The sequence below is a fragment of the Giraffa tippelskirchi genome, chromosome 4 (assembly GCF_054371585.1).
Source record: "Giraffa tippelskirchi isolate mGirTip1 chromosome 4, T2T-mGirTip1v1.2.pri, whole genome shotgun sequence".
NCBI lineage: Eukaryota > Metazoa > Chordata > Mammalia > Artiodactyla > Giraffidae > Giraffa > Giraffa tippelskirchi.
Window position 1 is genome coordinate 104,110,986 of NC_137278.1, and position 16,150 is coordinate 104,127,135.

Below are 16,150 nucleotides of genomic sequence, written 5' to 3' on the forward strand. Positions count from 1 at the left end.
TACATGCAGTATAATCAGATAATGAGACTCACCTATGTTTTTTAAGCTTTGCTTCTGCATCTGTAACCTGCTTAGTAACCAATGCTATCCTGCCAATCCCATCAATTTCTACATCAGAGTTTGCTGGGGATGATGAGCTTGTCTTCAGTTGATCTGACTTAATCAAACGCTGTTTCTCACGACTAAAATAATCAATAAAGATTGAAAATTATTCCCCCAAAAAATGAAATTATTTTTTAAAGATGTATTCTTTTTCATAAAATAAAGTAAAAGTATTAAGCGACTAACACTGACTAATAACAATGATGACCAATATGCATGACCCAAGTTGGCATCCAACGCTGATGGTGTAGTTCTCCTTATAACAGCATTTATTTATTTCTAGGCTGTCTGTATTTCAGTGCATTACTGACTGCATTCAAGTTTATAGATGATCATCTGGCTCCCCCTCCTGTGCAACTTATAAAAACATTAACTCTTCTTCATCTTGGATAAAAGCATCATCTTCATTTCCCAATGCCAATAAACTCTATTCAAATTAAGTGTTGCAAACAGCACACACCTTTAAAGCAAACTACATAAAATGCTACTTACTTGGCAATCTCTTCCTTTAACAATCTATACTCAATCTTCTTTTCTTCAGGCAGAGCTTCAGGTGTTCGCATGGGATCATTCTCTTTTTCAGATTTTGGAGGTACTTTCGGTTTTGAAGCTTGCTAGAAAACATTTGAAGTCAACCAGATTAAAAACTTTCAGAACCCCAACTCAGATATATATTTCACATTATCTAGTACACATCTATATATTTAGAAATAAATATCTTCATCATTATTTTCTATTCCTTTAAAAAAAAAACAACGCTGGCCTTTAACCACCAATTAACTGTACAATCCACTAAGCAGTCAAGACCTACGGTTTAAAAATAACTGAACTATTTCATATCTAAACAAATGCTGCAGTTACAAATAGGGACAGAAGTTGCACTTAGATCACACACTTCAGTAAAACTATTTTTTGGTAATATAACACAATTGCAAACCAATAAATTTCCTTAGTACAGAGGACAATTATCCACACTATTTTACTATTTTGAAAGGATTAGTCTGGAGACAAAACGGCTTTTTAAATAGTTAAATCTATCTAAATTTATACACACTTCATTATATAAACTCAATAATACAAGTACATAAAAATATTTCCATAATTCAATATATTAAAAAATCTAAACCTCCAAGGTCTAGTTTTTAGGAAAAACAAGCAAATTTTACTATCAATAAATCTTTCCATCTTTCATTACTGCACTTAATTACCTCAGCAGTTCGTCTTGCTTCTTTAATCATAGACTCCAATCCACCAAAAACACTATTAGTTGACTTGGACGCCTCTCCATCAGATTCACTATCATCTGAATCATTTAGTGTTACAACCACTGATTTATGCTTTGGAAGCTGCAAAGCCAATATATTTGTTATTCTTGACAACAAATGTATCATTATCCTTTTCTTAGCTCTACCACAATTAGCTTCACGACAGTGAACAAGTCACTTGATCTGTATGAATTTAAATTCATAAAAATAACAGGTTCCAAGCAGACAGTCTATGGTTTATATTGCATTAATTGACCGACTTTGTCCCACTCCAGATACACAAAAATATAAAAGATTCTATATTTTACTGATACACCAAAACTTAAAATATTCTATATTCTATACACTAAAATGAAATATTCTAGATACTACTATCATCTTCCTTCATTAAGTTTTATTTTAACCAACTTTCTATAAAGAAACATAATGTAATCTAGACTAACCTTTTAAAGTCAGAGATAAAATAGTAATTCCACATTATTACTAATAAAACTTAATGGCTTTCATGTGTACGTAAAGGATATACAGAGGATATGTTTACCTAACAGAGGCAAGATTTCAACTTGGCTTTGGTTCATTTATTTTATGCATGCATGCATGCATGGTAAGTCGCTTCAGTCATGTCTGACTCTGTGCAACCCTATGGACAGCAGCCCACCAGGCTCCTCTGTCCATGGGATTCTCTAGGCAAGAATACTGGAGTGGGTTGCCATTTCCTCCTCCACATTTATTTCAAAGTCATTAGAAAACAAAGTAGAAAGAAACTGTCATTTCAATTCTTTAACAAAAACTGAAAAACATTATAAATTCTTCCATTATAGTATAGTCATTAACTGAAAAAATATGAGCAATGATAGGAAAAACTATAATTTGCTAAAACTGACTCTAGAATAGATGAAAAGTCTAAAAGGACCAATTTATATAAAACAAAAGTTGAGGAAACGGCAGGGGAAAGAATACGTCTCAGATGAAAATAATGCTTTCCCAAAAATATTATAATTAAACTCTACCAGTTTTCAAGTGAAAAAGCTGCTCCCATTTCACTACTAATAAATAAAAATAAGTATGTTTGTATATAATAAACTAGAGGCAGGGAACAGGACAGCAAAACTGCATACAAATTTCTCACAAGATATTAAAGTAAGAGTAGGGACTAATTATTTTGTTTTTACCGAGATCACAGTTCGTGGAAGACGAGGTCCTCTGTGAAACTTTGGGTTTTGTATCCTAGGCTGAGACACTGTATTAATACTGACTATGGATAGATTGCTTCTTGGCATAGGCTGTGAATTGTTCAGAACTGGAGGTGAAGGTGGGTCACTATTACTGGATGTTTCCTAAAGAAGGAAGAGACAGATATGAAGCAATTTTAAATGAAATTTCTGTCATCTTTAAAGGTGTTAAGGAAGTTAGTTAACAAACTTATCCCTACTTTACTGAAAAGCCCAATAAATCCCAAACTAGCTGAGTAGTCCTACCTAAAACTAGCTCAACAGCACCACCTAGAGGTTCAGGTACCTAAATTACCTCTGGCTTGAAAGCTCTTTTATTCGCTAGAGATTTAAGTAGCTCTTCTCGAAGCAGCATTTCCTCCTCTTCTTCCTCATCTGCAAAAGGTGGTTTTGGAGGTTGTTCTGGATCTTCAGGTGGAAGAGGTGGTAAAGGTGGTAGAGGAGGTAGAGGTTCAAGAGAAACACACAAGCCTTCCACGTAAGGCTGGCTCAAAGGTGGTACAGACTAGTTAATTTAAAAAAAAAAAAGAAGAAATAATAATTACCATGCAAATTTTACTCATTCCAAGCGTTTATCTCTACAGCAATGTCAAATTAGAAAAAGGTAAACATCAGGTTATTACTTTACTGTAAGAATAAGTGAACTAAGTATACTGGAAATCTCAAAACTAACCCAAATTCAATATTCAGCCAAGAAAAAGCCTAATTTTTACAAAAAGTTAAAATCAGCTGTAATTTAATTTATGAACTTCATGACAGAGATATCAAATTTTACAGATCTCTCTCTCTAGATGACTACCTGAAAACAAACAGATATTTAAGTAAAAATTAAAAATTAGGAACCAAAGGGATTCTAGATGGGAACAGTCTAGAGTATATCAAGCATTAAATATGAGAAATCACCACCACTACCCTCATAAAATCCTTGTGAAATGGCTTCTTAGAGGTCATCTATAAAGGTAGTTAATTTTACCCAAATTCCTGAATTTGCACACATTTTTGCTTCAAAGACCTTCCAATATTTCTCTTGGCATTTAAAACAATTTAAGGAAGAAAGAAAAAATGTTTCCCTCTCACTCTCTACTCTAATATTCCCCTCATCTTAAACTTCCCAGGAGGACACCAGGTGTCTGCCTAGGAACTGTGAAATAGCAAAGTTCCTACTAACCCATTAAGAGAGAATCAGTGTGAGCTCCAGGTTCTCTCAGTCTAGAGAAAACTTACAAATGACTTTGTGATTCCCCCACTTCCTTTTTTTTTTCTTTCTTTTTTTAACAGGGGACTGGCAGTTCTTTCAAAAGTAGGTTGAAAAGAAATTAACTTTTCTTTAACTAGTCAATGCTTTTCCTTTACTGAATTTTCAAATTAAAAACAACTATATAATCAAAAGACGAGAAAGGAAAAAGTTTCTAGAAGCACTTTAAATGCACTTAAATCCCAATTACCCTCTAAAAAAATCCAAAATAATAGATGATTCTTATTCTGTTTAAGAATACATTTTCTGAGGAGCAAAAAGAAAGAAGGAAACATGCTAAGTATTGAAAGAAAGTCCAACATGAGACTAAAATTAGCTATGAAAAAATCTACCAGATCGATACCCTGCCAATAACTAATATACCATAGATTTCATGGCTATTAATTCTGGCAAGCAGACTTTATGCTCTCAAACCTAACTATTAATTACATGCCAGCTTTTCAAAACAAAACAAAAGACACAAGGCAACAAAACTTTCTGAGAAATCATACCAATCCTCACTTACAGAAACCTGAGGTGGTGGAGGCAAAGAAATAGATGGTGCTGGAGAAAAATACCCCAATGAACATTCAGAGAAGAATGGTGGTTGCACTGGTGAAGGAGCTGTTAAAAAAATTTTTTATAGGAGTTTAATAACATATATTCAACAGGAATAAATTTATAATATTTTTGAAGACATACAACTGCATCTAAGCAAAGTACAAGTGAGACTGTACTAATCTCCAATAAAATACTTAACCTCCATGAGACTACCTCTGCCTATTTATAATTGTTCTTATGTCACTATAAAGTTAGCCATCCACTTAAGCTGATATTTAGTCCCTTGAAAACTTTTCTATTTTGTTCTACTTTTCACCTACTGGTGGTAAACTGGAATAAAGCAGGAAAGGCTTTTATTGCTTTTTGGAAAAAAACATACCTTTTTAAGAAATAATAAAACAAAAAATTCCCCTGAATCTGCCAAAGTATCATAAGCAAAGAAAAACAGTGATGTGGTGACTCCATTCCTCCCTTAATGTGAAGAAAAGTGAAGAAATGGACTATTTAAATTGGAGAGAAAGCAAACAGGACTAGGAATGAAAAGAATTACCTATTGCATTTAATCATTAAAGTATACATTTTTTTTCAAATTCAGTAATTCTGAAATAGTTACTGATGCATCTCAGTTAAATTGTTAGCATTTTTTTCCTTGGTAGCAGATTAAAATAACTGCTTATTTTACCCTCAGTGGTTTCTTAAGACTCATTGAAATCTTACAGATTTGAGGATTATTCTTGCTACCCTTAAACCATATAACCTTAGGGAAACTTAACATTTCTTCTTTGTCCCAGTGGTCTTTCAAGTCAATATGAGTATTAACCACATGACTTACATGGAGCTGATTTGTGACCCAAATGATGACATTTGATTAATTTTTTTATATTATTTTTTTACAAAATTCTTCTAAAGGGTAAATCATAAAATTATTAGAGTAATAATAATGTCAATTTTTGAGAACTACAATGAATCATTTCCAAGAACTTAGAAATAAGTAAAGGCTGACCAAAGAGAATTATGACATGAAAATACAAGATTATTAAATATGAACCTAAACATTATAACGTGAAAATGAGCTTTTGCTAAACATTACCAAATCATATAGATTTTGCCTTCTCTCTAGACACACTAAAGTGGAATTCTAGTTTCATTTGGTCTCACAATACAACCACTGGAAGAAACACACTGATCATATGACTTTGCAAGTAAGTATTCTAGTTTCCAGAACACTAATGGCATTTTGTTGTCTGCCTCATTCTTGTGTGTTTTAATTAGTAAGAGGATAGCTTTAATTAGTAAGAGGATAGGTCTTTCACAGTCCATTACTCCTGAAAATCAACTAAAGCAAGTCTCTAACTCTCAAGGATGGCCACATTCTAAAATGTGCACTCTAACCGAGGTATAGCCCTAACAGTTATAACCAGCTGATCCTAAGGCACCACTAGTATCACTTTCCATCTCTCTATTCCTGCAAAGAATCAGCAGCAGCTGGAGAAAAGAAGCCTGAACAAAAGAAAGATCTCTTTTTTTGACTAAAATGAAGAATGCCTTAGACATAAAGATACTTAAGAATAAAGAAAGATTTCTTTGTTCGTTTGTTTTTTAAAGCAGTGTTCTCACCTTTCCCACAATATTCACTTCTTAGATCAAACAGTTAACAGCAGAGTACTGCCTATTTATTAGAATACTATATAGGAAGAAATACTAGAAAATAAAGGTTAATACTACAGTTTGAGGTTTGTTTTTGAAGTATTTATACACCAAATAATGTCTACCAGCAAATTTTACTTTCATTACACATTTCTTTCAATGTTTCGGGTACCTTCTTGACCATTTTCTACTTAATAATTGTGAATGTACAAATGTTTTAAGTTTTAGCTCATACCTGGAGAACTGGTTTCACTATCTGTATCCATAGCAACTTCTTCATAGTTATCATATTGATAAATGCCTCCTCCACTATCAGTAGCTTGCTTATCTAAGGATCGTCTCAGGTCAGGATCTGAAGACTAATTATACAAGATTTATTTTTAGTTTCACAACATTTTCTGTCTTAGTCTATTCTTAGGCTCAAAATTATAAAACAATTAATAGTTATCTTTTACATAGAACAGTATCAAAAATATGATGATCCAGTTAGAACTATCATGTCTGATCTGGGAAACTCAATATACATGATAGGTACATTGTGGCTGACATTTTATAACTGTCAGACAGAAAATGAAGCTAGGAAGTACTATATGTACAGATGAAATCCCTCAGTGAGCTGAGCCACTAAATAATCAGCTATTCCTCTAGAAAGTAAGATGACACCAAGATCAGAAATACTAATGGCCTCTCTCTGAAAATTAAGAAATCAGATAAATGAATTCAAGTATTATGTAATCAGGCTTTATTTAGAATATTGCCTGAATACACCATTAACATTCCAATTATGAATAAATTAATGAAAACTAAAAACTCTTGGTCATATACTTGTATGGTGTTTTCTTTTTTTTCACTTCTTGCAATCTCCACTCAGAGACAGTTTATAAGAAATTAAAAATCAGCAAAACCTATCCAAATGGATACAAATAATGTACAATACTTTTCTGTAAAAAGATTCCATCAAAGTACTTTTTGGAAGCTCAAAGTATGAACACTTATAAATTCCTTACTTAAACAAATCTAACCCTTGACTCCCTACAGTTAAAGAGCTCTTACTCTTTAATATCCCTCTATTCTTTAATATCAGTAACACACATGCTAACACACATGCAAGTGTAGTCTCAAAGCTCAGAATTCTGAAATTTGTCGCTGCTAATAGCACCAGATCAATATTAAATCTCCAGTTTACTTCCTGACACCAGCCATAAAAGGCAATGACTCATCCAGTCATTATCAATGACTTATACATAATAAAGGTTCACAAATGCTTGATAACTAAAGTAGCCACATGCACTAAGGCTATTATGATATGATGATTTAACTTTCTTAAAAATAGTCCATATCAACTAATTATGATACATTTCTAATTCTGTATTACTAAACAATGGAAAACTAAAAGGGAATAGTAATTTTAAGAATAAATTCTCATTTCAACTCAGGAATGCTTCTTTCTTCTAAATAGAAAAGGACACAAAAGCCAAAGGGAGGCTTTTCTAATCATAATTTTAGTCTACTTCTTCTATTTCTAGCATCTATAACTATAAAAACAATTCATTCTCAATTATAACCTACCTTCCCTTCTTCCCAAAGGAATTATTTATATACAACAAGCTCTATCAAACAAAAGAACTTAATACTTTTTCCTAGTTGACTGAATTTATGAGCTAATACAAGGACACTCAAATTTGAGTAATACTTTGATTTTGTATTTTTGAACTCCGTACTTTACTTCTTGATCTCCTCTTTCCACCAACCAATTTCATAAATCGATTGTACTGTTCCTCCTGATTTGAGAGATCTCGAATTTTTCTGATTTCTTCTTCTCTTTTCCTTCTCTCTTCTTCTTCAGCTTGCTTACGCTGATCTTCTTCTTTCTGTCTTTCCTGTTCTTTTTGCTGTTGTAGTTTCTTCCACGCCTTTGTTTGCTGCTTCCTCAATGCTTGTTTAGCTTTAAAAAATATAGAAACATCATCATCTATTAGAGTTAGAATTTTCAAGAAGATAGAGAAAACAAAGCTTTAACAATTATTTAATTATTATTAAGTTCTGTTTATCCAGGACTGTCCTTTATTCAGGGCCCTACATAATTCCCCAACTGAAAACTTTCTGAATTAAAATCTAGAAACTACACTGATATAGGAAATCAATTAAAAGAGTTTAATAGAAATGATCACCTGTAGTGCTAACTTTTTTGGCCGAATGTGTTTTTGTACTGGTTTTAACTTTTTGCTGTACAGTTTTCGTCTTAGTCAACTTTTCTTTACTTTCTTTCATCACCTGCTGTTCTTTCTGTTGCCATTTTTTACTGGCTGACTGAAGAGCCAAAAGACGAAGTTGCAGTTCAGATAACTCCTCTTCATCTTCACCAAGCTTCTTTAACAAAAGAAACAGTTGCCATTTTAAAATTCTATTATTTGACTTTAGACATACTACCAAGTCAAAGCTGCTATAAGATCAGAATTTAAAGTTAGTTTTAAGACAAATACTTAAACGGTAAATACAAATAAAATAAGGAAACTGAATAAGTTACCGGAGCCCTATACTTTAATTCAGTCCCTATAATACAAACTGAAGATCAATCTGTAGAGAGTATATGTATACATGAGAAGGGCTAGAGGGGGAAGGTACAACTGATGAAAAAAAAGTTTGAGATTGGCATTTAACTGCTTCCCAAACAAGAGTAGAAATCTGATGGCAGCGAATGCAAGAAGAAATCAACGCAGGGGAGGTAATGACCCAAGAACAAAGTGGTTCCATAAATCATGGATGTCTACTAGCCTTACAAGTACTACACAGAACAGGCACAGTGAAATGTCAAGATTCAAATTTGCAAACTTTTAAAAATATATTTTATAATTCTTCAAATCAGTTTTGAAGGAAAAAATATGTGAAGATTTGCTTATATTTGAGCACTCTATGTTTTAAAGGTACAGACATTTATCTGGTATCGACAATATTTTTAACACCCAAGACTTCTTCAGAGAAGCTAAAACAGGGAAACAGGTTAGGAATAAACGTTTGAGAACTTTTTTCCAATTGAAATAACCTTCATTTTTTCTTTATTTTTTCACTCTCTTTTTTTTTGAGTTAATTTCAAAAATTACCTATTCTGTACATTTTAGCTAAAATGTAACAGAAAATCTTGGGCAATCTAAGCAAAAGTATTAGATTGAAGACCACGAGACTTTGGTGGGAGAGCATTAAGGGGGTCCTTTGGCATCCCCACTCCTTGAAGTTCAACACAAAGCTATGCGTGTTTTTCCCTTATGTGTATAAACAGAAAAGGAGGGGAAACTAAAAAGAGGCTAAGACTCAAAAAAGTTAAGGCTCACTTAACTAGTAAGTGAATTGTAATTATACTTTAAAAATCAAATTAAATTATTTAATTCTTAAACATAAAGAAAACAGTAGAGTCTATCTAGTGGTTTAACCTTCTAGAGACTATTATAAATCCCTAACTGAACTACCATCACATATTTCGGTAATTCAGTTTACCCAAACCAGGATATAGTTACTCTTTGCTTTCTTGGGAAATATATGTAAAAAATGAGTTGAAAAATTATCATGAGTCTTTTTTTACTCTAAGTCATTTAAATATCAAATTCTACTGCTTGGTACTGAAGATCTAGAGTCATGCTATCCAAAAAATGGAACCAGTAAGTCATGTGTGTCTATTTAACTAAAATTCAATGAAAACTTTAGTTTCTCAGACACATTAGTCACATTCCAAATGATTAATAGGCACATGTGGTTAATAGCTACCATACTGGAGTGTAGATATAGAATATTTCCATTATTATAGAAAATTCTATTGGACAGTGCTGATCCAGAGTTTAACTAAAATAAAGCTGTCATCACTGTTCCACTGAGACTTAAGTCTTTGATTATCTTTTGCTACTTGTCCTTTTGGAATGAAAGAGACCACTGATACTGTCACTCAAAGCAGCTACTTAATCAGTAAGAAGAGTACTGAGCCTCACTTAAACTCCTTGCTCTGATATCTAATTCTTATAAAACTTTAAGCAAGTCAGTTAATATACACATCGGAACCTTAGTTTTTCTGTAAGAGACAATGTCAACTTATCTTATAGAGTTATTGTTAGGATATTCAAAACCATACATACATATATGCATGCATGCCTGTGGGTATATCTGTTATTTTATCAACCTTAAATTCAAGACCGTCTCTTACCTAAAATTTCTAAGCTGTTCTCATCATTTCAATTTACTCATAGAAAGAAATTGAGATCTTAACAGAAGAAACTGAAGATATTTCAGATATCTAATTCAACAAACAAAAGGCTTGGCCCAGTGAGTACCTATTAAATGTCAAACACAGTGCTTGATGCTCTTGCACTTTACCCTGCTGAACCTCACAACAATCCAGAGAACAGATGACATTAAACTCATTTTGTAGAAAAGAAAACAGAGGCAAGCAAAGCCTAAGCAGCTAACACAAGATCACCCAGCTATTAAGAGGAACTAGAATTGGACACCAGGTCAAGGTGTAACTTCAAAGCTTTCTCACACAGCATAATCCTCCAAAATAAAGAAATGAAAATGTCTGGAAGAAAATTAAAAGTTTCAAAAAACAAGCAGAAAGTTATCTACAGATACATATAGCATTTCAATTAAATATGTTAATTGAATCCAGTGGAGATATTGATATTCCAAGCTCTCCAGATTTTATCTTTAAGGATTATATCCAAATGGAGGTACAGCAATGATGAAAAAAAAAAGTGAAAAACAAGACAGAACTTTCCATTCAAAAGGATGGAGTAAAGCAGAACAAGAATCAGTCCTACAGAGATATCCAATCCCACAAAGCATTATCTTACCTTTTCAGATAGAATATCCGAGGCACTAATTCTTCTGGTTAAATTTTGTTCCTTATCTTCTAATCCTTTAAAATAAAACAGCATACTTTGAATGCTTTAAAAGATTGCTACAATCAATTTAAAACAAAATGCTACATGACATTTATACTAGTAATTATTTTTAAAAGTCTCAATAAAGGGTTTCCTTTTCTCAATCTCTCAACCAAAAGGAAAGAATGTTGCCAGAATGAAAATCCGAAAAAACTTGCCACATCAGCCTCATTTCTAAAAGTTATAAGACAAAGATAATTCAAAATATTAAAATATAAATTAAAACTGCACTATGATAAAAATGACTTCTGAATTAAAAATAATTATTTCAAATAAGAACAGAATTTAGAGTAGACAGGCAAAAAACAAAGCTTCCTTACTAAATAGGTAATACAGAAAAAAGAATATATGACGATTAATTCAGACCTTTGAAGCTGAAATGAATTCAAACATTTAGAGACAGTATTGGATTTATTTATTAAAGAAATGTCCTCAGGACTTCCCTGGTTGCCACAATGTACTAAAAAAAAAAAAAAGAAGAAGAAGAAGAAGAAACGTCCTCTACTTATCCAGAAAAGTATTTGCAGAAGTAGATTAAATGACAACAAAATTAAGTCCATCTACACATTTTCCAGAATTCTAGCCTTGGATCCATGTTTCTGATTAATTATTACAAAATCTTACTTATGTATTATCTAATCTGGGCTTCCCTGGTGGCTCAGTGGTAAAGAATCCACCTGCCAATGCAAGAGATGCGGATTCGACTTCCCAGGGCTTGGGAAGATCCCCTGGAGAAGGAAATGGCAACCCACTCCAGTATTCTTACTTGGGAAAACCCAGAAAGAGGAGCCTGGCAGGCTACAGTCTATGGGGTTGCAGAAGAGTCAGACACAACTTAGCAACTAAACAACGATATTATCTCATCTATGACAGCTCTACAAATCATGCAATAAAGTTATAGTACCTATGTAATGGTACTGAGACTCTTTCATAGCTAAAGCAGATTAAGTTAAAAACTAAGAAAATCTCTCAAGATGAACAAGTGGATTTGCAAAGCTAGGATTCAAATTAAGTCTAAGCTCCAAGCCTAGGTTTTTTTCCGTTAATACCACTGCCGGTATTCCAAATATCTTAACTTGATTGCTCAAGATCTACTGGTAAAAGAATAGGCAACTTATTCAATACATAGAACTAACCAACTACCCTATAAAAGTAAATGGAAGGCAACCACCAAACTTTGAGTTAGGTCAGTTCTGCCATAATGCTTGTTTTGGAAATACGAATTTGTTGCAACATGATTGACATACTAGAAAATAATTTGAGGACAATACAAATTTCACATTTGCTTACATACAATTTGTGTCCAAGAAACACTATGAGAATGCAGAAAGCTGCACCCAGGTGATCCTAGTAGGAGCCATGTAGGAATATACAAACCCCACAAACTCTGAGCAATCTGCCAGCTTTTCAGTTCACTGTACATATGTACATATGTGATGAGTCACACCCATCCCCATCTGGTGTTACAATTTACTGTCCAATTTCAAATAACCTCCCTTGCTCCACTCACAGTAACTTGTAAGTAGAGCTGCTTCCACAGCATATTTTAGGTCTTTTTCAAGGTAAAGTGACATTATAGTATTTCAGGCATTTTTACCCATTTAATGTGTAAACTTGCACTACCACTTTTATTAGATTCCAATCTTTTTTTTTATGTGCCACTGACAAGGTTTTTGAGTGTTTTTTCCCCTGACATGATTTGCCCATAAACCCTGTGGTTTTTATTGTGTAATTCCACAGTGTAGTGATTTTCAGGAATGCATGTCACCTTATAGCAAAACTGACCATACTTCAAAGAATACCAGAATAGTAATAACTATTACATAAAAATTAACAAGGAAAAAAAAAAAGACAGACTTTCCATCATAAATGTAAAAAGAACTGAACTTTCCTCCTACATGAGAGAAAATCATTAAGTTGGGCGAAGTCTATTAGTTGACGAGGCTCTCTATATAAAGGTGGCAGCACCTCCCTGTAAGGGAAGTAAAAGGAACTATCCACTAAGCTGGCAGATACCTAATGAGCACAATGTCACCTGAAAAACAAGCACAAACCATAAATTTCAGACCATAAACTCAGCTTCACACAAAGATTAATAAAAGCAGGTTATGGTTTAATTGACGAAATATGTGGTTTGGTCCTTTTGTCCTACCACTGTCATAGGTCTTTACAATATTATTATATCAATTCCTACTCAATACTTCCAAAATGAAAATGGGTCTTGTGCAGCCGGGTAGTATTTTTTAAATTATTACCTATAATTCCAAACTGAGCAAGAGATAGTCAGGATTTGGGGGTAGTTGAAACCATAATAACTGGACTTTCCTGGTGGTTCAGTGGTTACAAATCCATCTGCCAATGCAGAGGACACGAGTTTGATCTCTGGTCCCAGAAGATTCCTCATGCCAGGGAGCAACTAAACACATGCATCACAACTACTGAGCTGTGTTCTAGAGCCTGTGAGCCACAACTGCTGAAGCCCACGTGCCCTAGAGCCCATGCTCTGCAACAAGAGAAGCCACCACAATGAGAAGCCCACACACTCCAAGTGGAAACAAGCCCCACTCACCACAACTAGAGAAAGCCTGCACAGCCAAAAACAAATACATAAAAAAAAAACTGTAACAAATGAGAACAACCAAGGAGAATAGATCACCAAAGATATCAACAGATAAGAAGTTATAAAGGAAAAGCATTATAAAAAAACAAACAGGAAAATCAGAAGAAAGTTGTAAGGAATTGCTGATGTGTATAGTATCATTGACACCCTGAAATTTCAAGATTAATGAGAAAAGTATCACTGAATGTAACAGATGTTTCTACTTCCTATACAATATTCTCAAAGCTGCAGCCAGGGTGAGCCTTTGAGAATACAAAACAAATTATGCTAATCTTTTGCTCAAAATCCTGTAACACCTCCTGTTTCACACAGAATAAAAACTAAAGTTCTTGTAAGATACTGTATGATCTGTCCCACCCATTATTTCTGACCTCTTCTCTCCCACTATTCATCCCCCTCACTGCCTCTTCTTTAGTGGCACTGGCTTCCCTGTTATTCCTCAAATGTGCCAGTACCCCTCTGCCTAAAGGTCATTACTCTAACTCAATGAGTCTCAAAGTTTAGCAGGTACCAGAATCAACAGGAGGGTTTGTTAAATACACATTGCTGGGCCCCATTTCCAGAGTTTCCTCTTTAGTAGATCTAGGGTTGCTGTGGTTCAGTCGCTCAGTTGTGTCCAACTCTTTGCGACCCCATGGACTGCAGCACATCAGGCTTCTCTGTCCTTCACTATCTCCCAGAGTTTGCTCAAACTCATGCCCAATGAGTTGATGATGCCATCCAACCATCTCATCCTTTGTCGTCCCCTTCTCCTCCTTCCAGTCTTTCCCAGCATCAGGGTCTTTTCCAATGAGATCTGGGGTAGGGCCTGAGAATTAGCATTTCTATTAAGTTCCCAAGTAAAGAAGGTCTAAGGACCACAGTTAAAAAACCAATACTCTAAACTATCTATTCTCTTTGCTTGGAAACCTCTTTCCCACAGATATACATTTGGCTATTCCCCCATCATCTTCAAAGCCTTTGTTTAAATCTCACCTTCAAATACAGGCCTCTCCTGATCACTCATTAATACTGCAGCCTGTACCCACTGCCTCCATTCTAACTTACTTACTGCTATGCTTTTCCTCTCTCTACAACTGTTATTTAGTCATCATAATTACTGTTTCCTCTTCTTAAAATGCAAGCCCATGAAGGAATAAATGATTGCCTATTTTGTTCACTGATGTATTCCCAAGAGCCTGGAACAAAGTGCTCAACTAACTTTTGAATAAATGGAAGAATGAAATAAAAAATGAAAGAAAATGAACAGTAAAATCTGCAACTAGGTTAAAGTGATCTTGCCCTGAGTAGTTTCAGTACTCTGGTAGGGGCAGAAAAGCAAACTGCATTGAATTAAGAAGGAATGAGAGGTAAAGTGAAAAAAGTCAGCACAAATTGGCCTTTCTGGTAGTCTGGTTGAAAAGACAGAAGTTAAGGGACAGGTAGAATGGGGAGGAGGGATTGTTCAGATTTAGGGATGGAAAACACCAGTGTGTTTATAGTAAGTACTCCTTAAGAGAAAAGTGGTTAAAGAGGAAACGGAATAAAAAACCTTTGGAATAAGATCCCAGAGAAAGTGGGAGAAATTAGAGCCAGGAATCAGGTTAAAGCAAAGTGGTCATAAACAAAAAGAGGGTCACCACTTCCTCAGAGTAGAGAACTGAAATGAAAACTGATATGCATATAAGCTTACAATTAGGAAGTGAAAAGTTAGAAGTCGAGTGAGATCACCTGAAATAGGAGGCAAGCTCACAAGGCTGACAATAGGGATAAAGGCTGAATAAATGGCCTGAAAAAAAGAGAAATAGGGGGCGGAGGGGAAGCTGACCCATAACAATCGAAAGGTTTAATGGCAGAGCAGCGAGTTATGTTGAAGACTGGGGAAGGGGTGCATGTGTTTTAACACTAATCAATATAATTTCTTGATTCAGATAAATTTTAGCTTTTTTGGTTTCTTCCAATCCCTCTTTTACACTGCTGCCTGTTACTTTTCTAAAGCAGACATCTGATAACATCATTTTTCTGTTTAAAAATATCTGATGGCTCACCTGAGGTTTAAAGAAAATCTAAATCCCTTAAGCAAGATATTCAGTGCCCTTTGCATTCCAATCTAAATCTGTACTTTTATAAATTTATATCCAACCACTCAACAAACATACATGTATTTCACATTGCACCTGTATTAGATCAATCTCAATATCCTTTAAAAGTTCTTTATGCTTTCAATTGCTCATTTGGTTCCTTCTGATGGGAATTCCCAAGTGGAAAAGATACATCTTCCAAGACATTACCATCAAACATTACTATCACAATGAAAACTTTCTAAATCCAAATGAAGGTATTTGATCCTTCCTTTGCATGACTGCAGGCTTTCATACATAACTCATTATATTCCATATTTGTCTATGTGTCTTCTCTATCCCACTGGGGTATAATCTTCGAAACTGCCTGTCTGGAATCATGATGCTAAACTGAGGAGGAATAAACATGTCCCTAAGAATGCATAACCAGAATCAGTCACCACTCAGGTTTGCAATCAAATTTACATCACATGAGTTGCCTGAAGATGTCAATATAACAGTGTC

General features: G+C 34.2%; 1 protein-coding gene across 2 annotated transcripts in view; it reads right to left on the reverse strand.

The window, feature by feature from the left end:
* ZFC3H1 (zinc finger C3H1-type containing) overlaps positions 1 to 16,150 on the reverse strand; it is a 54,150-nt gene that overhangs the window by 28,113 nt on the left and 9,887 nt on the right. The window contains exons 3-12 of one of the 2 annotated variants that reach the window (XM_081593139.1): positions 10,877 to 10,941; positions 8,213 to 8,408; positions 7,763 to 7,986; positions 6,277 to 6,400; positions 4,360 to 4,457; positions 2,895 to 3,104; positions 2,540 to 2,704; positions 1,311 to 1,448; positions 595 to 716; positions 33 to 182 (exon numbers count right to left, since the gene is read on the reverse strand). In XM_081593139.1, coding sequence (XP_081449265.1) covers positions 33 to 182; positions 595 to 716; positions 1,311 to 1,448; positions 2,540 to 2,704; positions 2,895 to 3,104; positions 4,360 to 4,457; positions 6,277 to 6,400; positions 7,763 to 7,986; positions 8,213 to 8,408; positions 10,877 to 10,941 — 1,492 coding nt within the window. Of the gene's footprint in view, positions 1 to 32; positions 183 to 594; positions 717 to 1,310; positions 1,449 to 2,539; positions 2,705 to 2,894; positions 3,105 to 4,359; positions 4,458 to 6,276; positions 6,401 to 7,762; positions 7,987 to 8,212; positions 8,412 to 10,876; positions 10,942 to 16,150 lie in introns of both variants that reach the window. The other variant, XM_081593138.1, reaches the window with a different exon arrangement.